Here is a 22,841-nt window from a genome sequence, read left to right on the forward strand (position 1 = left end):
GGCCCTACTTCCTTAACAAGACTCATATAGCACAAGAATTAAAGTCAAGAATTAATAAATGAAATGGATTCAAACTAAAAAGCTTCTTCTCAGCAAAAGAAACAATCAGTGAGGTGAATAGACAGCCTGCAGTATGGGACCAAATTTTTGCCACTTGCACATCAGATAGAGCACTAATCTCCAGGATATATAAAGAACTCAAAAAGCTAAACTCCAAAAAAAACAAGTAACCTAATCAATAATTGGGCCAAGGAACTGAACAGACACTTCTCAGAAGGTGATATGCAATCAATCAACAAATATATGAAAAAATGTTCAAAATCTCTAGCAATTAAAGAAATGCAAATCAAAACTACTCTAAGATTTCATCTCACTCCAGTCAGAACAGCAGCTATTAAGAATACAAACAACAATAAGTGTTGGCAAGGATGTGGGGAAAAAGGCACACTCATACACTGCTAGTGGGTCTGCAAATTGGTGTAGCCAATATGGAAAGCAATATGGAGATTCCCTGGAAAACTGGAAGTGGAACCACCTTTTGATCCAGCTATCCCACTCCTTGGTCTATACCCAAAGGACTTAAAAACAGCATATACTACAAGATGCAGCCACATCAATGTTTATTACAGCACAATTCACAATCGCTAAACTGTGCAGCCAACCTAGATTCCCTTTAGTAATGAATGGATGAAGAAATGTGGCATATGAACACCATGGAATAGTACTCAGAAATAAAAGAGAATAAACCATGGCATTTTCAGATAAATGGATGGAGTTGGAGAAGATAATGCTAAGTGAAGTTAGCCCATCCCCCAAAAAAAACAAATGCCGAATGTTTTCTGTGCTATAAGGCGGCTGATTCATAGTGGGGTTGGGAGGGGGAGCAAGGGAGGAATAGACAAACAAGATAGGGCAAAGAGGAGGGAGGGAAAGGGAGGGGGCAAGGGGGTTAAAAAAAGGATGGTGGAATGAGATGGACATCACTACCCTGAGTACATGTATGAAGAAGAAGAAAAAAGAGCCGATATTCCAAGTGAATGAAACACTGGAAGCAGGGAAGTAGAGGTATGGCTGGGGAAGAGATTAGTCAGATGTGGCATTTTGTGGGTAAGAAATAGATGCAGGGCTGGCTGATCTTGGGCTTTAACTTGGAGACATTCATTGGGGGCCATAAAAGAATTTCAGCAGTGAGACGTGATGCATTCTTTATACAGGCAATCTGGTTACCAGGTAGCATTATGGATTCTTGTCACTTTTCTCAGGGATGATAATATTGTGGTCATGTAGGACAGTGTGCTCATTCATGCTGCAGTGGCATGGAGTCTGCAGTTTACTTTCAGATGGTTTATGGGGGGGAGCAGGGGAGAGAGAGAGAGAGAGAGAGAGAGAGAGAGAGAGAGAGCAGATCCAGCACAATATTAGCAATTGCTGATTCTTGGAGGAGAGGAGAGGGGCAATTCAGCTTTCTGCTTAAGAAAAGGAGAGAAATGGAAGGGGGGGCCTCTCTGAGAGGGATGGGCTAGGGGGTAAGCACCCCTAAGGGGCTGGAAGAGGCACCCTGCTGGTGAGACCGGGCCAGGGCTTGGAGGGGTAACCTGTGGACAGTAACTCTGCAGTAGCTTAATAACTCTGCAGCTTCCACCCTGAGGGACCCAGTGGACGCCAGGGCAGGGAATGGAGCTAGAAGGTAGCAGAGGAAGAGGAAGCAAAGCAGCCCAAGGAGGGTGGGGTCTTCTCTCTTCACAACAGAAGCTCATCTATGTACTAGTGTTGGATCATAGGTTTTCAGAGGCTGAAATGGAGATGTCAAAACTCATCTTCTTAATGGGAAAACTGAGGCACAGACCGACCTGAAGTCCCAACATCAGCTCTGTGACTGTTTTCCCCTTCCTATTCTCCCTGGTGACCCCCCACAGGAGGGCACAGAGGAAGCCGGTTGGGAGTCTCCCTTTCATTTTAGGGAGGATTAAACCCAGGGGCACTTAACCACTGAGCCACATCCCCAGGCCCTTTTTAAATATTTTATCTAGAGACAGGGTGTCTCTGAGTTGCTTAGGGCCTTGCTAAGTTGCTGAAGCTGGCTTTGAACTCGCGATCCTCCTGCCTCAGCCTCCCCAGACACTGGATTACAGGTATGCGCCACCGCACCCAGCTGGGTCTCCCTTTGTTGACTCCCCATATGAAACATCGTGTTCACTTTGTGTCTCGGGGGCTTCTTTCTGGGTAGCGGACATTAGCACTCATATACGACCCAGATGGACCCCTCCCTCGGTCCATTTCATCCTCAGTCCTATGAGGCAGGTACCACATCTGGGACCATTTTGCAGATGGCAACAGTGAGGCCAAGTGACTGCCACATGGTCACATCATTTATAAGTGACAGAATTGACAGACAGCTGGCCTCAAGGCCACCTTGCCATCAACCATGCCACCAGGAGGGGCTGGAGCATCTCCTAGCCTGCTGTGCTTCCCCGCCTCTGGGTGACTGGCCAATTGATTAATTGATTGATGGATGTGTTTACTTGGCCAGGGAGGGGTCAGCTGCAACCTCTGGCCCCAGCCTCATTGGTATTTCTGTGGCAAGTCAGGACCTATTTATTACCCGAGTATTTTGGGGGTCCATGATAAAAAAGAAATGCCAAGCTTAATTTCACTTCCCTGCTACATGGCTCATTCTTTTTTAATAACCCTCTCTTATCAGCCTCCTGGCAGCCTCTGCATTTCCTGTGCATGTTAATTACTTTATTAATTATGTCGATATCTTTGGTTCTGCCCAGCGTATCTTGGTGCTTTTTGTTTCCAGTGTGCACCCATTTTGCCTTGTTGGTTGGCACACGCAGGCCCGCTTCCCGTTTCTAAAAGGGATTCTTTGAGCCTCGGTAAACACATGGCTTTCAATTAGTCTCGCAATCATTATTCCCATTTTCATCTCGGCCACGTCATTAATAGAGTGTTTTTTACATTCTTCCGAACAGAGGCTGCATTGTTACGTTTCTGATGTTGTTTCCCAATCCCTTCCCCCCCCCACCTCAGGTCACAGCTCAGAGAACCCCATAGCCTAGCTCTGAGCAAGATGATAAATGCCAAGAGGTCTGGGGCAGAGGGGAGGAGGACTGGAACCCAGGGGTGGACAGGGACAGGGGTCTGTGGACCAGATCCTGGGAGGTCTCAAATATGAAGTTGAGAAGTTCAGATTCGAGTCCAAAAGCCAACATGATCCCAAAGTCCTTGACATGGAACACTAATCCTACTAGGTGCCCCCAAATAAAAGGGGATGTGGCTCAGTGATCCAGTGCCCCTGAGTTTAATCCCCAATACCCAAGAAAAAGAGAGAGAGAATGGGGAGTTTGTGGTCCAAAGCTTAAGAAATCCTGAAAAGTATATATCTGTCTCTCAGAAATGTATAGTGTACTTTTAACATGTTAAAAGCTCTAGAAATTTCTTTAGGGGCTGGGGATGTGGCTCAAGCGGTAGCGCGCTCGCCTGGCATGCGTGCAGCCCAGGTTCGATCCTCAGCACCACATACAAACAAAGATGTTGTGTCCGCCGAAAACTAAAAAATAAATATTGAGGAATTAATTCTCTCTCTCTCTCTCTCTCTCTCTCTCTCTCTCTCTCTCAATAAATAAATAAATAAGAAAAATATATAATTTTAAAAAAAAAGAGAAATTTCTTTAATTTTTTTTAATTAGTAAATGAAATTTTCACTTTTGTGGGGACGCTCAACCACTGAGCCACATCCCCAGCCCTATTTTGTTTTTATTTAGAGACAAGGTCTCACTGAGTTGCTTAGTGCCTCACCATTGCTGAAGCTAGCTTTGAACTTGCCATTCTCCCGCCTCAGCCTCCTAAGCTGCTGAGATTACAGGCATGTACCATTAGCCTGGCTAAATTTTTACTTTGAATAGTAAAAAAAAAAAATGCTATTAGCATTTCCAAAACTTCTTTGGCCCTGGGACCCTTTGGCCAAGTAGCCACGGGCCGGCCACGGCAGGGAATCTAGGAGGCGGGAGGCCGCTCAGCAGCTGAAGCAAGACGGTAATAAGGCTCCAAACTCAGAGTCTCGGATGTTTCCCTGTTTCCTTTCCATTTTATTTCAAACGGCATTGTTGTCTTAAAATTGGAAAATTGGCGTTGCTATAATAAATCATTGCATAGGGATTTTACTCAGGCATCAAATCTGAATGAGAAAGCCGTGTACACAGTCTTCATCCTCTAAGGAAGCACTTAGCCCAACAGGGTGCTGGAACACAATAGTCGCCTGTTCCTGCCTGTCCCTGGGGCTCCTTCAGGCTTTCCAACCACACAAAGACCCAGCTTCTGCTGCCAGGTCCACACCCAAGTGGCTCTGAGGCCCTAAGCAAATGGCTTTGCTTCTTCTGTGCCTCAGTTTCTCCATATGGTACAAAGAGGAAATAGAGTCAGTCCCTGTTCTCGGGTTCCACGTGTGCAAATTCAAACAACCATGGATGAAGAATATTCAGAAAAACGAATTGCATCTCTACTGAATATGTGCAGATGTGTTTCTTCTCATTATTCTCTAAATAATACAGCCTACCGGCTGTTGACGTAGCACTTCTATGGGGTATCATAAGTCATCTGGAGATGAGGTCGTGTGTGGGTGAGGATTGTGTGTTACATGAACACACTGCCTCATTTATACAATGAACCTGAGCATCCACAGGTCGTGCCATCTGCAGGGGTCCTAGAGCCAATCCCCATGGATACCGAGGGACAACGATGGTACCTTCCTGACAGACACTTCTGATGGATTGGATGCGGTGACATGCAAAGAGCTTAGCACGGTGCCTGACACATAATAGCATTCAATGTAAGCCCCTTCTGTGCCCCTGAGTCTCAGCAGCTAAAGGCAAAGGCTGAATCCAGATGGTTCTCCAGGACAGCCAGATTCCATAAGGCTACTAGGGTCTGGAGCACAAGGTAAAGAGCACCCAGACCTGGCAACAACCCTTCCGAGCTTCAGTCCAGAAGAGTCAAATGTCACTTCCCCCTGGGGCCATTGGCCAGGCTGCTGTGCTACAATTTCTGATAGTGACACTAATTTTCCAATTTTAAGACAATGATGAGAACTGTGGGTGAGCAGACAGGACGACAGTGAGCCCTGGTCTCTGCCACTCTCTCCATCCCCTTTGGTCAGTCCCCTTAAGCCCTCGGAGCTCAGTTTCCCCCTCTGTAAGTCAGGACCAGTATTTCTGTCCTACCGCGAGCGGAATTGTTACAGGGGCCCTTGAGAGCACATGTGAAAAGTGCCAAGTTAACCATAAGGGCCCATCTCCCCCCACACACTCCCATCAAAACCATGCCACGTTTTCTTGGTTCAAGAAAACAATGCAAAAACCAAGGCCCTAAGCAACTCAGTGAGACCCTGTCTCTAAATAGAATACAAAATAGGGCTGGAGATGTGGCTCAGTGGTCGAGTGCCCTGAGTTCAATCCCTGGGACCCCCCCCAAAAAATAAAAGAAGACGAAGGCTGACTTTGAGCTCTCTGAACCCTCCCTCCTGTCCCCTTCCTGCAGCACTGTCTTTCCTCCTGATTGCCCACTCTTCCTCTCGTGGGTCTTTTTAATTATTTTGTCCTGAGATCATTAAGCCCACTTACCAGTAGCCTTTAGTGGCCTATTTTTGGAACTGCACACTCAGTGGCACATCCTGACTAGAAAAAAGAGACATTGAAAGGTCATAAGGGATGACAAGGAGGCCATTAGGGGCACTGCTCCTGGGCAGCAGAGGAAAATAGTCAGGGATTTTCAGGGGACATGGTCACTCAGGTCTCTAAGGAACATCAGAGAGGGGTGTGTGTGTGTGTGTGTGTGTGTGTGTGTGTGTGTGCGTGCGTGTTTCAAGCCCAAATATGCCCCTAAACACGGACGTTGACAACGTGGACTGCCAGGCTCCGAGGTGTGGTTAGGCTGCTATGTAACCAACACAAGCTTGGGGAACAGCCCCGGACAAACAGGACGCCATAGGTGGGGAGGAAACAGCAGTCCCAGCCCCAAACCCTGCGGAGGTAGTGACAAGGCCAAGGGTAGCAAGGAGGGAACGAATAAGAAACTGCAATGTGGTAGAGTTGACATCAACCCCAAGAAGAGAAGTCTCAGAGCCACACCCCTGTCTCCAACTCAGTGGAGCTATCCTGGAGCCCAGGAAAAGGCCCAGAGGCAGAGCTGAGACCAGCTTGGGAAGTTCCTGAGATACCGATTACAGCTTAGAAAGAGAGAGAATGTTCCCATTTAAGTCCTGCCTGGCCACACATGAACCAGGCTTTGTTTGTTGGTTTGTTTTTGGTACTAAAGAGTTAACCCAAAGGTTCTTAACCACTGAGCCACACCTCCAGCCCTTTTATTTATTTATTTATTTTTATTTAGAGACAGGGTTTGCTAAGTTGCTTAGGGCTTCATTAAGTTGCTGAGGCTGGCTTTGAACTTGAGATCCTCCTGCCTCAGCCTCCTGAGTCACTGGGATTATAGGCGTGGGCCATGACACCCAGAATGAACTGGGCTTCTTATTGAGGTGGTAAGTGTCACCTGGCCAGAGGTATGCAAAGGCTGGAGGGGACCTTGGTGGAACTACCAGTAGAATAGGTCTACGTTGGAAGCAAATATATATATATATATATATCGACATTTTTATGTTTATTTCTATGTATTTATTGCCAGAGGACGTGTGTGGAATGAATTGAGAACAGCTTTATGGCATAATGACATTGGAGCGTCATATTGTCAATGGTAACTGTCCCCAGGACACAGAAGAAACACTGACAGGGTAGGAAACCCACTGGCCCAAAAAGTGGAGCCCGCTGCAGCACAGGAAGGGGCCTTGCGCTCTTCCCGGCCTGCCGCCACCCAGGGATTCCCACACACGCCCGCAGTGGCAGCGGCAGCAATTACAACATCCTATTTTGGAACTGTCTTTGCAACATTGCACTTTTGTGGCTCCCAATGCACTTGCCTCCCTGAATGACAACAGGAAAATGAAATGACTGTATTGTTCTCTCCCGCATTACCGTGGGCATGTTGTGTCTTGGCTTTGTAGTCTTTTGTCTTAGTGCTCTTGCTTAAATACTCAGAACAGCCCTTGGAGCAGGTGACTCTCGCAGTTCTCAGAGGAAAACCCAGGGCTCAGCATGAGCAGGCAACGGCTCCATCCAGATGCAAGGCCAGTGGCTGTTCATGGCACCAGGCACCACAGTGGGAAGAACCCCGGTGGATAGGTGGGGTCAGATCACAGAGGCATGAATGCAGGATTGGGGGTCTGGACGTCCTTCGTGAGGCTGGGGAGCTGCGGGGAATGGCGCTTCAGGACCTGGGAGGCAGCATGGCGGAGGAGCTGGGTGGGGAGTGGCTAGGAGGTGATGGTGGGAAGGACCACAGAAGCCCAGGGGCAGGAGAGAGGTGCAGCGAGAGACGTCCGTCAGGCGGGCACCTTAGTGCTCCACAGGTGGCCGGATGGAGGGGGCAGGGATGGATGTGAAAGAAAGAGAAAGGCTGAGGAGACGCCAGGGTAGGTCTCATCTGGTGGACACCCAGGAGGAACAGCAAGTGGAGAGAGAGAGAATGTCGAGTTCAGATGGGGAGATGCTGAGGTGGACGGTGCCCACTGCGGGAGGCAGAGAGTGGAGGATGCTGGGAAGGACCCAGGAGGGGGAGGGGCAAGGCTGGACAGGAGGACCAAAGAGGGACCCTGCATTTTGCCACTCAGAGGTCCCTGGAGATGAGGGGGAGCATTCATGACATGGGGGGTACAGAGAGGGCCAGGGACATAGGAAGCTGGGCTTGAGACTTGTAGAGGGTAAAGAATCCCCTGGGAGCACAGACTCCCCTTGCAGGAAGCTCTCAGCAGAGGCTGAGAAGCAAGAGGCTGCAGAGACCAACCCTGCCTGGCCATGGCGCTGGGGAGCGGGCAGGGCCAGGAACGCAGGAGAGGAGGGTGATCAGTGGAGCAAACAGGTGTTGTATTTTCTCCTTCCCTCATTTTCCAGTGACTGCTAGGCAGAAGCCACATGACTATTCCTCGGTCATACTTTCAATTTTATTTATTCCAAGAGCTTAATTTATATCATCTCAGACTTGTGCTACACCGTGTCAGTGAGTGAGGGACTCAAGTCTCTCTCCAGCCCCTCTGTCTCTCTCTGTCCCTCCCATTATTCTACTGCATCTGGCTGCAGTGGGCTCTGCCTGCACCCACATACCCTGCTAGCTGTGGGACGGCCTTGTCCTTGGACTGAAGGATGAAAGTGTGGCTGTCTCAGGACAGTCACACCCACAGGACCCCTGAAAATGCATTCTGCTGATTTCTGACTGACATGGTGGGGGTGAGGGGTTCAGCTGAGGGTGGGGGCAACAGAGCCTAGGAATGTCTGCTTGCCGCCTTGGAATCACCAAATGTTGGCCCTTGAGGGGGCCTTAGAGGGGAAGGACCTACCTTCCAAAGGTCAGCAAGCACACCTTTCCATTCAGTAATGCTGCTTAGACAAATCTGGTAATGCACGGATAGCTATATATCCCTATGTCCACGGGGCCTCCTGGGAAGGTTCGCCTCAAACCCCCACAGCCAAGGCCCCGGGCTGTCCTGAGCCTGCTAGAGACTGCAGCCCTTTCCAGACCTTTCCCATAGGCTCCTGATCAAGTTCCTGATTCCAAGAGTCACCAGCAGGGAGCTGTGGAGTCCCCATAGGTGTGGACTCCCTGAAGAAGATCCTCACCTGGCTGCCAGGATGGCAGAATGTTCTCTGCACTCCTGTCCACTGACTGCAGCCACTCTTTGCCTCGCTCACGTCTTCCACCAACTTCAGAGAGAACAGTTGCCATTGGTCACACTCACCTGGAAAATTACCTTAGATGTACACACTCCTCTAAGTCTTCACTCCACTCTGGGATGAGGGCAGAGACACCAGTGCCTGTGAAGGCCACGCGGGGGACATGTGTCACCCCTCATGCCTTCTGGCTTGGGCTTTGCTTCTGACTCGCGGCACCTTGAGCGAGTCTCCTATTCTTCTGAGCCTCATTTTCCTTGCCTGTAACATGGGTATGAAATTCCTGACTCCTTCACCATACTCCCCTGAGTTCAAAATCAAAGAGAGCACATACTGTGAATGCACATGAGGCTGCGAAGGCTGGCGGGTTAGGACTGCGGCTGCTCTTGTCAGCCTTTAGCCCTCCCCTCACCTTGGCTGTGGGCCTTCGGCAACCACAGGGCATCTGGTTACGTTCTAAGTCCAACAAGCAACGCCTCTCAAAATGGGACCTGGCAGGGGTCCTGCCTACTCAGCCGGGTCCCTGCCACTCCCCTCCTCTGACACACTGCTTCCGGACCAAGGATGGCTGGACAGCCCAGCTCTGGTGCCTTCCAGCACTTAGGTCATAGGACAGAGGCCAGAACACTGGGTCACCCACTTGCTACGAATCCTTTTTGGCCTCAGTTTCTCAGTGTATATAAAATAGGGCTTGGATTAGTGCATAAGCCCCTTAGTGTTTGGAATTAGGGAGCCAGAGGAGGGAGATTTGGGCTGTCACAGCAACTAGAGGACATCTGTGGCATTTAGTGACCAGGATCTGGCAGGCCCTGTGTGCCCCACACAGCACAGAGTGCTCCCGCACAATAAAGAACCACACTCTGCTCCTCCAAAGGAAGCACTGCCCAAGGTGTCCCCCGAGAGCCCCTGATTCCTTCTGGATTTGTGATTCTGAAAAAAAAATTGCCCAAATTTGTAATCAAATGTTCAAAAAGAAATTCTTACCTTGAAATGACAGCTTCTAGCTTTGCTGCCTTAGAGATGTGGGGCTGCTGCTGTTGAGATAAGCAGTCCAGCCCCTGCAGGATCTGGAAGGTTCCTCCCAGCTCCAGCACTCCGTGACTCTCTGCGGTTGGAGATAATAATGATGGTTGACACATCGGGAGCGGGCTTTCCAGCCTCTGCAGGCTGTGAGCACACCAGTTACCTCCCTTGATCGCCTTGCCAGCCCTGGAATGTTGTAGATGAGGAAATTACAGCTCAGAGAGGCTTAGAGATGTGTTCAAAGTCACACAGCCTGCAATTGATGGACATGGGACTGGAACCCACACTCTTTCCTTGCCCTGCTGGGGCTTCCTTGATGGAATCTTTTGTCCCCCACTAAAGTGGCAAAGTCTACTCTCCTGTTCTCAGGAAAAGAGGCGACTGAGAATACTCACATGCAACCTAGAAAGATTGGACACACACACACACACACACAAACTCACACACTCACTCACCAGAGGAGGGGAAAAAACAAAACCACAAAACCTACCAATCTCGCAAAGTACTTTAAAGACTGACTTTGGAATTAAAAAGAAAAAAGCAAAAATGGCCCAGGGAGAAAGTTCTGTAAGGCAGCTCCTGGGAGCCATGCAGCACTTGGGGCTGGGCTGGGACAGGGAGGCCTTCAGGAAGGCCATGTGCCACACCCCATCATGGGGCTCTTGGATTGGGTCCCTCAGACTTTTCATATATGTGGGTGGCTCAGGTTCCTGGGCCTGGCCCGTGCTCTTTTAAGGTGTGTGGGGGAGGGTTTCCACCCAAGTGCCATGGCCAAACTCCCCACAGGACACAAGGGTGTCAGGTCTGGCGCAGCTTCAGAGTCCCAGCCCTTACCCTCTGTGTCACAGGTGTGCGAGTGACTCAGGGAACCCTCCTTAAACAAAGAACTTATACTCGGAACTTAAACTTCAAATTTAATATCCTTGAAAGGCCTTGCTGCCCAGAGGACCATCCATGGACCATCAGTATCATGTCCCCTGGGAACTGCCTAGACGTGCAGCCTCCCCAGACTTCTCAGGCCACTATCCTGCATCTTCATCCTTCCAAGCTTCCAGGTGGCCTATGAGCACATCATCCAGGGAGACCCCGGGAGCACCCCGCCACACCAGCTCCTTCTGCTTTCTGAAACATGCTAAAGGCCTTGTCACTTTAGGTCCTTCCCTCTGCTGGAAATGCTCTTCCCTAGGTTTCCACATCTTTCAGCCTTCCAAAAAGCCTGCCCCAACTAGCTGGTCTAAAGCAGGTCCCCCATCAGGACGCCAAGGGATGCTGGAGTTCTCCTTGGGACCATTTGCCATCACTTGTGTTCACAGCTGTTCTGTGGTTTGCTGAACATCTGTGTCCACGAGAATGTGCACTCCAAGGGGGCCAGCATCAGATCGGTCTTATGCACCAGGATCTGAGTTGGTGCGTGATGCACCGTGGGCACGTGAGAAATGCAGGATGAGTCAAGTTTAAATGAATAAAATGTAGGACGAATATAGTCCTCCCCCCGGTGAGCCACACTCATACCCACTACACTATAAATTAACCTATTGGCTCACTTTGCAAATGGGAAACTGAGGCCTGGAGAAGGGCTTGCCCAAGGACATGCAGGAAGTCCATGGCCTGATGGGGCTTTGACCACACCTTGCCCCATTCCCTTACCTTCCGTCTGTCCACTGTGCAACTTGACAATACAGCACGCTTGCCGGGGCCACTGACCTACTTTGTGAAGAGCGGCACTCTGCAGAGGGACTCTCAGGCCAGCTGCTCATCTTTCATTGCACAGATGAGAAAGGCTTTCCCAGGCAGCTTCTGCCTGCCTCCCACTGAGCAGCGCCAGACCAGGAGCCAGGTGTAAGCAGTTTCTCCCCCTGGCCATCATAAACAGGTCCAGTCTTTCTGCTGGGCAGAGCGCCCTGCCAGGCACGAAGAGGTGGAATCGAGGCTGCGGCCCAAAAATACAGCCTTTGCAGGGATCCAGGGCTTCTGGGAAGGCTGCTGTCAAATGCTTAACAGTTAAGTCACTCTTACCGGGAACATGGCACCTCACAGTTCACAAAGCAGGTTTATATCCACTCTCCTTGGAACTTGACCCGCTGCTTAGGAGCGACGGGGTGGGTGGGGAGAGGCAGATGGTGAAAGTGAAGCACTGGTTTGGGAATGAGAAGTCTGATTTCACCTCAGCTCTGAGACATTAACTGGAGATTCTGGACAAGTTACTTAGCTTTCTGTGCCTCCGTTTCTTCATCTGTAAAATAGCACAACACCTTGTAGGAGTCTTAGATGTCTTCAAAAAGAGAGTGTGAATAAAATTCTGACCCCAGAACCAACATGTAGTTGTCACTCATGACAACTACAAGCAAGCCTTGGTGTCCTTATGGCTGCTGTCATGGAGTGAGGCCAGCCTTCCCTCTGAGGCCACTTCTCATGAAGCCATCCTGGTCTTACTTGAATGGGAGACCCAGAGGACAGGACTCTCTTCCATTCTGCCTCCCTGTGCCCACAAAATTCTTGGCAAATGGTGGTGCTTAATAATTACGAACTAAATGAATGATGACTTAGGTAATTGCCCAGGTGAGAAACAAGGAAGAAGAATAAAGAAGAGAAACAAGCAAGCCAGCAGTCCTTGTAGGCCAGTCATCCTCCCGCCACCCCAGCAAGAGAAGCGTTCTTAAGACAGTGGAAATGCAGTCATCGCAATTGTGCAGAGTGGGCCTAAATTGAGGCTCAGGCCCTGCCATGAGATCCCAGCATGGCATCTGCAGGTGTTGATGCCCTGTACTGCTGGCCTGGGTTGGATGGACAGTCTATGCTGAGGCAGGCCAATGCAGTGTCCCATTATGACCTGGGCTCTCCGGTTCCTCCTTCACCAGCAACCCCCAGCAGCTACCCTGGAAGCTGTGGAGTGGGTCGGCAGCAATGCTTGAAAATCAGGCCTTGTTTAAGTCCCGCGAATGCTTTCCCGAGTCGCCAGATGTTGCCAATGGCCTCACCATTTCCAGCCCCACTGAACCACAGTAATGCTGTGTCCCCAGCAGCAGGTAATCCCAGCGCAAGCTGGACCCTTCACACGGTTCTTTGATGCCCTCTAGCGTTCCTTTGGTGCACGACAATGACGGCACGTAAGCACTCAGGAGGTGGCTCCCACCCGCCACCCTGGCGTCTCTCTCCCCTTGCGTGTGTGACTGTGCAGACACTGTGGACCTTGGTCCCAAGCAGGATCAGGGTGGATCAGGCAAGAGGTGAGGCTTGCTCAGCTTGCTTTGGGATTCAGGACAAGAATTGCTTGACTCTGCACGGATTCCCCATCCCCCAGCTTCACAAGGACAGGAAACTCACCGCTCCTAAAACTACCCGGCTCTGCCTCTCAGATCCGAGTCCTGCGGGACAGGGATGGGGCAACGTGGAGCTACGTGAATGACCAGAAGACTCGGGAGGTTTATTTCCGGATCCGTGCCTGAGAACTGGGGTGTTGGCAGGGAAGCAGCCTAGGCCGTCCTGGGGGTCACACCCTGGTCTGATAACCTCAGTGGCCCTTGGCCCTACTGCCTTTGGAAGCCCCTGGCCCCACAGCCTAGGCCATTGCCCCAGGTTATTGAGGATGGTGGGGAACTGAAAGGCCAGGAACACCGAATTGGGATTCCAGGATTCAAAGAGGTCACAGAAGCCCAGGATGGGACCGTGGAGGAGGGAAAGCCCCTAAGGAGGTAAAAAGTAACCAGGCTGGAATGTTGGAAGCAGAAGGGGAAAGAAGCCAGTGAGCGGCAGTTTTATGAAAGCTGCTGGTGGGGTAGGGAGGGATGACTCACCAGTGGAAGACAGATACTTTTCAAGCCACAGAGACTTAAAGCAGGGGCAGGCAGGAGGCTCAGCACCACCTGGAACATGGAGCTCAATTCTCCAGAGCAGGCTGCAGGGCCAGGTACCTTGTGGAGGGAAGCATAGGTGATGTGGCCCTTCCTGACTCAGACAGAGCTTGGAGTTAACAGGGGGGAGGGGCTCCAAAGGAAAGAGGGACAGCAATGTGTGGCAGTTCAAGAGAAGGTTCTGGTTCAATAAAAGAACTACAACCATCTCACTGAGAGCCAGAGGGAGAGGCTTCCTGTCACGGAGGTATATAAGTCAGAAAACCATTGTCAGTTTACTGTGAACGGAGTTTTAGTCACATTGAACAATGGTGTATGACAGAACAGTCCTCTCTACACTGAGAACCTAAGAGTCCATCATAAATTACTGCCTTTCACTGCGGAACAACAGACACAATCATCATTAATGGGTTTGCCACTCATGCGTGGTCGTGTGTGTCTGTGCTACTGTACTCCAATGTCTGCGTGCTTATCAGATACTGGAGAGACCCAGATTCTGATACCATGTCATTGTTGACCTTGGGACCAAGTCCATTCTGTCTCCTTAATTAAACAATGATAGGATGTCAGGAAACCCATTACCCATAGTAAAATGCAGCCCAGCTCTGGGGGTGAGGGTTGCCATGGATGAGAAATTTCTATCCCAGGCCACTCTGACTTTGGTTTCCAGATTTCATCTTCCCCTGTGGTGTCTCTCACCGAAGAGTCTTCAGGGGACCTTGCTGTCACCTCCAACACCAGGCCCAAATGTGTACTCAATGCCTATGGACCTGAGAGACCAAGCTAAGACCTTCTGTGGCTTGAGACAGCCAAAGGGAAATCAAACCTGAGACAGCTTGCAGCTGGACTCTGTGGTTACAGCATGGCCTGAGCTCACATTCCCCCTCCCCCCAATCTTCCTGCTCTCATACAGGAGCACCATCTCTTCCCACTCACAGGATCCCGGGCATTGCTTGCCTCAAAGGCCAGGCCTAGAGAACAATGCCAAAGAGATAAGGTTTCCAGCCCCCACCTGTCTAAGGCTTGACTCCTACCAGCCCTGGGACCCATATAGGTGCCTCTTCTTCCCAGTGACTGATAATGAGGTTGCCCACCCCGTACTGCCAGGCCTCAACAGGACAACTCTAGCAGAATACAACCTACTAAGCATAGATATTTGACAAATGACCTCAGTGGGATTCATTCCCAAGGCAAACAGATTTGCAAAGAAACCTTCAACATTGGTTGGTGGTTAAGTATATCTGTGGATCAATACTGAAACTTTGGTAGGATCGAGCAAATGAGAAAATATTTTGATGTTATTGGAAGCCAGGGATCTCACTGTGGGAGAAAAGAGAGGCAAATAAGAAATGGAGAAGGCAGCAAGAACTCTGTGGGGGTCTTATCTGTGTATATCAGATGTAGATGGTAGAGAGATTAGATTAGACATTAAAAGGCAGGATAAAGAAGTAATGACACCCTGGAAACAGTGAGCACATCAAGGGCCCAGAGTTTGGCTTCTAAACACCATTATGCACTAAAAAAAGCCAGCCCCCCCACCACCACCCTGGGAAATGGTTGACTCCAATGCTGGGACGAGGACAGTGCCAAGAGACCTGAAAGATCTTGCTTGGGCCAAGAAGCAAGAAGGTGCTCAAAAAAAAAAATTATAGAAATGTGGGAGGAAACATGGGTAGAACATGAAGGGGTTTTCCACTAGTCAAATCTGGAAATATTTGAGCATCCAAATTAACAGTGGTATCAATTGATTATAAGACATGGATTAAAAAGGAACCCATGAGTCTAGAAATAAGTGGGAAGAAAGGAAAGCTCTTGTTTGCAGTGGAATGTGAAGTATTCACATAAGATGATAAGTTGAAGCTGGGCTTAGTGGTGCACACCTGTAATCCCAGCAGCTGGGGAGGCTGAGTCAGGAGGATCACAAGTTGAAAGCAAACCTCAGCAAAAGCAAGGCTCTAAGCAACTCAGTGAGACCCTGTCTCTAAGTAAAATACAAAATAAGGCTGGGGATATGGCTCAGTGGCCAAGTACCCCTGAGTTCAATCCCAGTACCTTCCCCCCAAAATAAAAAAGATGATAAGTTGGCAAATCACCATTTTTCAGCTTCAAAAGTAATGTGACTTAGGTAGGAACCATCAATGGATACTGATGAGTTAGTTTGTGACAACAGAATACTCAGTCTCAAAGTTACTCCCACATATTATGTATTGATTACAAAAGGGAAATGGTACCTTTCAAGTGTGAAACCTGGCAGCCATCACCTGGATCAAGTGATCACACTTAATGTCATCAAAAATGGGGAAAAGTGCCATCAAGTGTCCCTAATGTGAAGTACTCAGGCAAGGATGTCATTTATATAGGATTCCTACCAAGAATGCATAACCTGAATCTAATCATAATAACACATTCAGACAAACCCAAACTAAGGAATAGTCTACAAAATGACTGATATGAATTCTTCAGAAATATCAATGACATGGAAGGACCACAGTGGGCCAAAGAATGATTTGACATTAAGCAAACCAGAGACCCAACAAATCAATGTCGGACATAGCCCTAGAATGGATGGTCCTTCAAAAAAACCACAAGTACCTTAAAGAGTGTTATTGAACCAATTAGTGAATTTGGAAATGGACAATATATTAGATAAAACATTGTGTAGGTATTTATATCTTGAATTTTATAAGTGTGTGTGATGGTATAATAGAATGTCTTCCTTCATAGGGTATTCATGCTGAGATATTTAGGAGTAAAGGGTCAGGATATCTTCCACATTCTCTCAAATAGGTCAGAAAAAAATAAATGTACAATAGATATTTTTTCATTCCCTGGGGACTTTTTCTCTTGCCATCATTTGTCTGGTTTTCTTCCAAAATTTTACAGTTACATTCCTGAGAGAGAGAATATGCTTGGGTAGGATCCTTTCCCTCAGAAACCTCATCCACCTCTGACCAGGCTCGGGATTGGCTGCCTGGAGTCAGATGCCCACCTGCTGTCCAATCAGTGCAGCATAGGTCACATGGTACATAGCATGGCTGCCTCTGCTGCTTCCACAGTCGGGGAGGCTCAAGAAGTTCTCCTGAGAAGAGCTTGGCAGACCCCATGCTTGGCTGGGCCAATATAGTGTGTCTCTAGCTTCCCAGGTTAGTCCCAGAGACATCTGAAGAGCTCCTGACCTAACTGGGTGCCTAATTCTCTCCATCTTTCAACAAACCTCACAGCTGCCTTTTCTGGGCCACATCTTGTGCTAGGTCCTAGGGACACAGAATTGACCCAGTTCCTACCTTCAGGACCTCTGACTCAAGCTGAACAGGCAAGAGGACAGACAGAACTGGAGGGCAGAGTTGAATTGCCACCAACAAACAGAAAGGCAGTCAATAGCAACTGAGGCCTAGGCCCCGCCAGGTGGGCACATAAAGGTGGGGTCCAAAAGTCCTCCTGAGTGGTGGCATTGGCTGTGCTCACAGAAGGGAAAAGGGATAGGGAGGGACCTCAGCTGCTGGAGGTACCCAGTCCATCCCTGTGCTTTGTTTTCTCTCTGCACAGCCGGACCCAGCAGGCAGGGACATCTCCATCCGCCCACTCCTGGAGCACTGCGAGAACACCCACATGACCATCTGGCTCGGCATCGTCTACGCCTACAAAGGGCTTCTCATGGTAGGTGCTGCGCAGGAGACAGCTGAGGGGCACTTCTTTATCAGGTCTCTCTCTCCTAGGGGCCTCCCTCAACATAAAAACAAACAGAGCCCCCTAGACTAAGCACTTATTCTCTGTCGGGCCTGGCATCTGCCACATCTTCTCAGGCCCTACAACAACCCTAGAAGACAGGTACAGATGATATCCCTATTTCCCTGATGAGAACACTGAGGCTCTGTGTCTTGCCCAGGATCAGTCAGCTGGTAAGGGTGCCTCACAGCGTCACTGTGCAGCTCCCCGGAGCAGCAGTCTGATAGCATCCAGCACGTGCTCATGTTCCACAGTTCACTGGATCCTCTCTAAGTCCATGGGAGGTGAATGAAATCATCCCCACTTTACAGATGAGAAAAGGAAGGCTCAGAGGAGTTCAGTGATTTGCCAAAGGCTACCCAGTAACCTGCAGTCTCTGAGTCCAGCCTTCACTCCCCTCCCGCCATCTGCTAAATCAAAGATCACAGATGAAGCCAACATCGCACAGTTGTGGAGTTTCAATGTTAGGAAGGACTTGAAAGGTCCCCCCTACCCTGGCTTTCAAGAATGAAGCTGTCTCCAATACTTAAATAAACTGGGGTTTTTTGGGCCCCTCGAATGTTCTGTGACTCACAGAACTGTAGATCCTGTGTCCTTCAAGGGGCCACACTAGAAGGGCATGCATTAGGAACCCTAGGGAAAGATTGTTCCAGTTGAGAGACTCTCAGGATTTCCACAGCGGTCTTTTGAGCCCCAGGGAGAATAACAGGACTACTAGGCCACAATCTGGACCCCTCAGGGTGATGACCTTGTACAGGAGGTGCCTAGAGTAGAGTGGCAACAGGAACTGGAGAACTGGCCAGAGGTCCTGGACGTGGACAGAGTACACACAGGGAACATGGTCACCAAACACTTGGAAGAGCTATCAGAGATAGATGGCCCAGGCAGATCAAAAAAGGCAAAGTTGGGCTGGGGTTGTGGCTCAGCAGTAGAGCGTTTGCCTAGCATGTGAAATCCTAGCATGGGTTCAATCCTCAGCACCTCATAAAAATAAATAAATACATAAAGGTGCTGTGTCCAACTACAACTAAAAAATAGATATAACAAAAAGAAGAATTTTGTTCCAGGGAACAGCATCCTGAGAGGGAAGGGAGCCCCTGAGAAGAATGAGCTTTATCACAGAAGGCATGCTGAGGGGACTCCCCTCATTGAATAAGAAGAGTGAGACTAGGCTCTCCCCAAGATCCTTCCAGCCTCCATATTCCTTGATTCTAAGGTTCCATGAAATTAGATTGTAGCAAATCATACTGACATTTTTAAACTGGATTTGCCTGCCATGTTTTCATCATTCATTATCTCTCCCGCCCACTTCCAAAAGTGATGGGAGATGACTGCATCTATCCTGTGAAGCGAATGCCCCAGCTGGATGGCATTATAGAAGCCATCCAGAGTGTGCTTCCCCTTCCAGAGTGTGTGCAGGGAGCCCTCCATAGCCCTCCTGGCCTTTAGGGTCTATAGCTAAAATCCTACCCCTACCCCTTCTGTTCCAGAAGCACAGACCCTAGGCTGGACAGAGCAGTCCACCAACCAGTGTTCACGTGCTACCTGCTTCCACAGAGCCAGTGATGGGAATTTGCCCTTCTCAGAGCAGCTTGTGCCACCCATGGATGTGTATTAGTTTCTTTTAGCTGCCATGACAAATAGCGCAACACAGTGACCTCACAGAACAGAAATGTATTCTCTCACTGGGGGCTGGAAGTCCAAAATCAGGGCAGGCATGTTCCCTTCAAGGGCCTAGGAAAGAATCCTTCCTTGCCTCTTCCAGTGCAGGTGGCTCCAGACAGCCCTTGGCTTGTGGCTGCATAACTCCCATCTCCACCCCTAACTTCACATGGCCTTCTCCTCCTCTCTCCCAATCCTTGCCATTGGATTCAGGGACCATCAGAATAACCCAGGATGATCTCAGGATCCTTATGGCATCTGCCAAGACCCTTCTGTCTAATAAGTTCAGTTTCTAGGGATCCAGATGTGTTAGAGCTGCTTCTGATGGGTCACTTTTCTAGAAAATTCTTCCTTCCTCTCCACTGAAATCTACCTCAGTATAACTCATGCCCACAAGTTCTTTCTCTGTTGCTTGAAGGTCTAAGAATGCATTACTCTGTTTTCTCCTGACGCTCTTGAGAGATTTGCAGGCAGCCACCAGGTCCCCAGGCATGCCCATATTTTATGACTGGTTGAGACCTTTCTGCTGGTTTGGTTGGCACCTTGGCAGTGTGGCAGAGAGGTGGCCACGCTAACTACCTGTCAGAGAGCTGAAGTCTCAGGCAGCCATCCAGCCCTGACGCTCACTGCCGTGGGTCCCCAAGCAGGTCACTCTACCTGTAACCCTCTGCTTCCTGCTCTCTTAGATGGCACAGCCCCTGTGGGGCTGAAGTGCGTCCCATGTGAAGGAACCAGCACAACACAAGCTCCCAACAGGCAATGTTTTCCTTCCCTCACTCAGCATCTGGTTCCTGGGCTGCTGGTTCCCTATTTTTAAAGGAATTGTTTTGAAAAATAAATCACAGTGGGGCTTAGTGGTGCCCAAGTACTCAAGAGGCTGAGGCAGGAGGATAACAAGTTTGAGGCCAGCTTAGGCAACTTAGCAAGATCCTGTCTCAATAAAATTAAAAAAGGCTTGGTGATGTGGTTCTGGTAGAGCTGCCCTGGTTCCATCCCCAGCACCCCACCACCACCACACACACACACACACACACACACGAGGAGGAGCAGCTGGGCGCAGTGGTGCATTCCTGTAATCCCAGCAACTCAGGAAGCTGAGGCAGGAGGATTGCCAAGTTCAAAGCCAGCCTCAGCAACTTAGGGAGACTGTGTCTCAAAATTAAAAACTAAAGGGGTTGGGGTTGTGGCTCAGTGGTAGAGCACTTTCCTAGCACATCAGAGGCACCGGGTTCAATCCTGGGTTCAAACCACATAAAAATAAATAAAGTAAAGGTATTCTATCCATATGCAACTAAAAAAATTTGTTTAAATAAAAAGGCTTGGGGATGTGGCTCAGTGGGTAAGTGCCCCTGGGTTCAATCCCTGGTATCAAAATAAATTAAATATTTTTAAAAAGGAGGAGGAGGAGAAACCAGCCTGAAAGATAACACATTTAGAGGAAAAGATAAAGGAATAAAGGACAGGGAGAGGAAAGCCACCATGGCGTGTGCAAGAATATCTATGACTAAGTAGCTTCTGACTTCCTTGGTGCAGGACGTCTTCATCGGCAACGTGCTCCCCTGCTGTCTTCTCTCAGCTGAGCAGAAACCCTGTGAGAACTCTGAGTTTTAGGAATGTTCCCATCTCACAGATGTGGAAAGTGAGGCTCTGAGATGGGGACTGACTTGCCCCAAGTCACACAGCCAGCGGATTGCAGAGTCCAGTCCAGGTCTCTGGCTCCATGTCCTGCTCTCTCCTGCCAAGCGAGTTATTCTGCCTCACAAGCTGGTCCTCGGGGCAGTGATAAGTGGATCTTTCAGCTCTCCATGCCTGGAGCTGCAGGGCTGGTGCCCAAGGCAAGAGAGCCTTGCTGAGAAGGAGGCTGCACCCAAGCGGAAACCCTCTCACACCTCCCCTGAGCCCACCTCCCCTTGAGCCTCCCATGAAGGCTCAAACCTCAATTTTGGTCTCTACCCTGTCCAGTTCTGTAGGGAGATATATTGGTCAGGAAAAGAGCTGAAAGTGAAAAAAAAATTAATAGTAGTTAGAGAAAGAGGTAATTTTCCTCTCTGGGAAAGGAGAGTAAGCCACTGGGGGCTAGCCAAGGACTACTTGCTTCTTGTTACTTACATGTCCTCATCACACAGCTTCCACAACATGGTCTAAGACAGCTGCTGAAGCTCCATGCATCACTTTCCACTCCAGCTTTTCGGGAGCAAATTCAACACCCTTTCCCTTTAAAAGACACATCTCAAAACTCATGCACATTTTCCCTTATGGAACATTGTCCAGAACCTAGTTATATGCCACACTGAGCTTCCAGGGAAGTTGGGAAATGTAGTCTCCATTCTGCATGGCTCTGTACGTTGGGATGTCATCCCAGTCCCCACCTCCAAGGTATATGCCCAGTTTAATAGAAAAAGGACTAGATTGAACTCCTGGAGAGACACCCACTTTTGCCACCATCTTTCTGTGTGGCCTTGGGCAAGTCCCCTCTTCCTCTCTGGGCCTCAGTGTTCTCTAGAGAGTGGGAGGAGTTGGTCGCGATCATTCCTGAAGTCCCTTCCCACTGATGGGTCTGTGAAATGAACCAGTCATGGAAGTAAAGGAGAACCAGGTACTTGTAACCCACCTCAGTCTAGATTTCCTCAGTGGGACACAACCCGGGCCATGGGTGGAGACAGATGGTCTCATCCAAAAGACATGCCTGGTAGCAAGGCCCCCCCAGCGTTCCTCTCTGCAACCCCTCCTTCCTGAGCAGCCCCCCATTTGGCAGTTTCTTGGGGCAGCGAGTGTGTGCCGTCACTTGGTAATGACCATCTCCCCTTTCTGTTCACCATTTCAGTTGTTCGGTTGTTTCTTAGCTTGGGAGACCCGCAACGTCAGCATCCCTGCACTCAATGACAGCAAGTACATCGGGATGAGTGTCTACAACGTGGGCATCATGTGCATCATTGGGGCCGCTGTGTCCTTCCTGACCCGGGACCAGCCCAATGTGCAGTTCTGCATTGTGGCTCTGGTCATCATCTTCTGCAGCACCATCACCCTCTGCCTGGTGTTTGTGCCAAAGGTACCAGGCCCCTGGCCTATGATTCCATTGCTGGGCTTTCTCCACTTTCTAAGGTTTTGCACATGCTCTTTTTATGATGATGACTGTTTTAGTCCATTTTCTGTTGCTATAATGAGATAACTGAGGCTGGTTAACTTCATAAATATAAGAGGTTTTTGGAGTTCAGAGTTCTGGAGATTAGAGGGCATGGCACCAGTGCTGGCTATACGCCAGTGAGGATCTCATAGCAGATGGTGTCACAGCAGCAAGGAAGACACAGGGGAAGAAAAGAACACATCTCAAGACAAAGCCAGAGAGCAATTCAGGGGTTGGGCTTACTCTAAAAACAATTTGCTCTCCTAAGAACTAACTCAGTTCCATGATAACTACATTTAACTCTCCTGAGGACATGCCCCCAATGACCTACAGACCTCCCAAGTAGGCCTCACCTCTTTAAGGTCCCACCATCTCACCACTGCCACATTGAGAACCAAGCTTTCAACACATGAGCCTTGAGGAACACCCCCAAACACCCCCAAACTGTAGCAACGACAACTCACATTATAGAAAGCTTCGAAAATGCAGAGAGGAGCTAGATTTTCAGAAATTTCCCATAGTCCTGTCACCTTAAAATTAACAAAGCTTAACATTTTCTTGGATGCGTTTCACTGTCACTGTTTTTGACGTTGCCTGCTGGTCTTTCTGATTTCCAAAGGCTGGGAGATGATGCTTTGTAAGATTTGATTGTAACTAGAGCACACATTTTACTTCATAATT

The 22,841-nt window shown here is 49.2% G+C and overlaps 1 protein-coding gene across 1 annotated transcript in view; it reads left to right on the top strand.

Moving 5' to 3' along the window:
• Positions 1–22,841, top strand: part of GABBR2 (gamma-aminobutyric acid type B receptor subunit 2) — a gene marked incomplete at both ends in the record, with an annotated part of 350,598 nt that overhangs the window by 315,226 nt on the left and 12,531 nt on the right. The window contains 2 exons of the mRNA XM_081281796.1: positions 17,195–17,305; positions 21,861–22,085. Coding sequence (XP_081137922.1) covers positions 17,195–17,305; positions 21,861–22,085 — 336 coding nt within the window. The remainder of the gene's footprint in view (positions 1–17,194; positions 17,306–21,860; positions 22,086–22,841) is intronic.

Source organism: Spermophilus citellus, assembly GCF_964194105.1.
Source record: "Spermophilus citellus genome assembly, chromosome: 2".
Taxonomy (NCBI): Eukaryota; Metazoa; Chordata; class Mammalia; order Rodentia; family Sciuridae; genus Spermophilus; species Spermophilus citellus.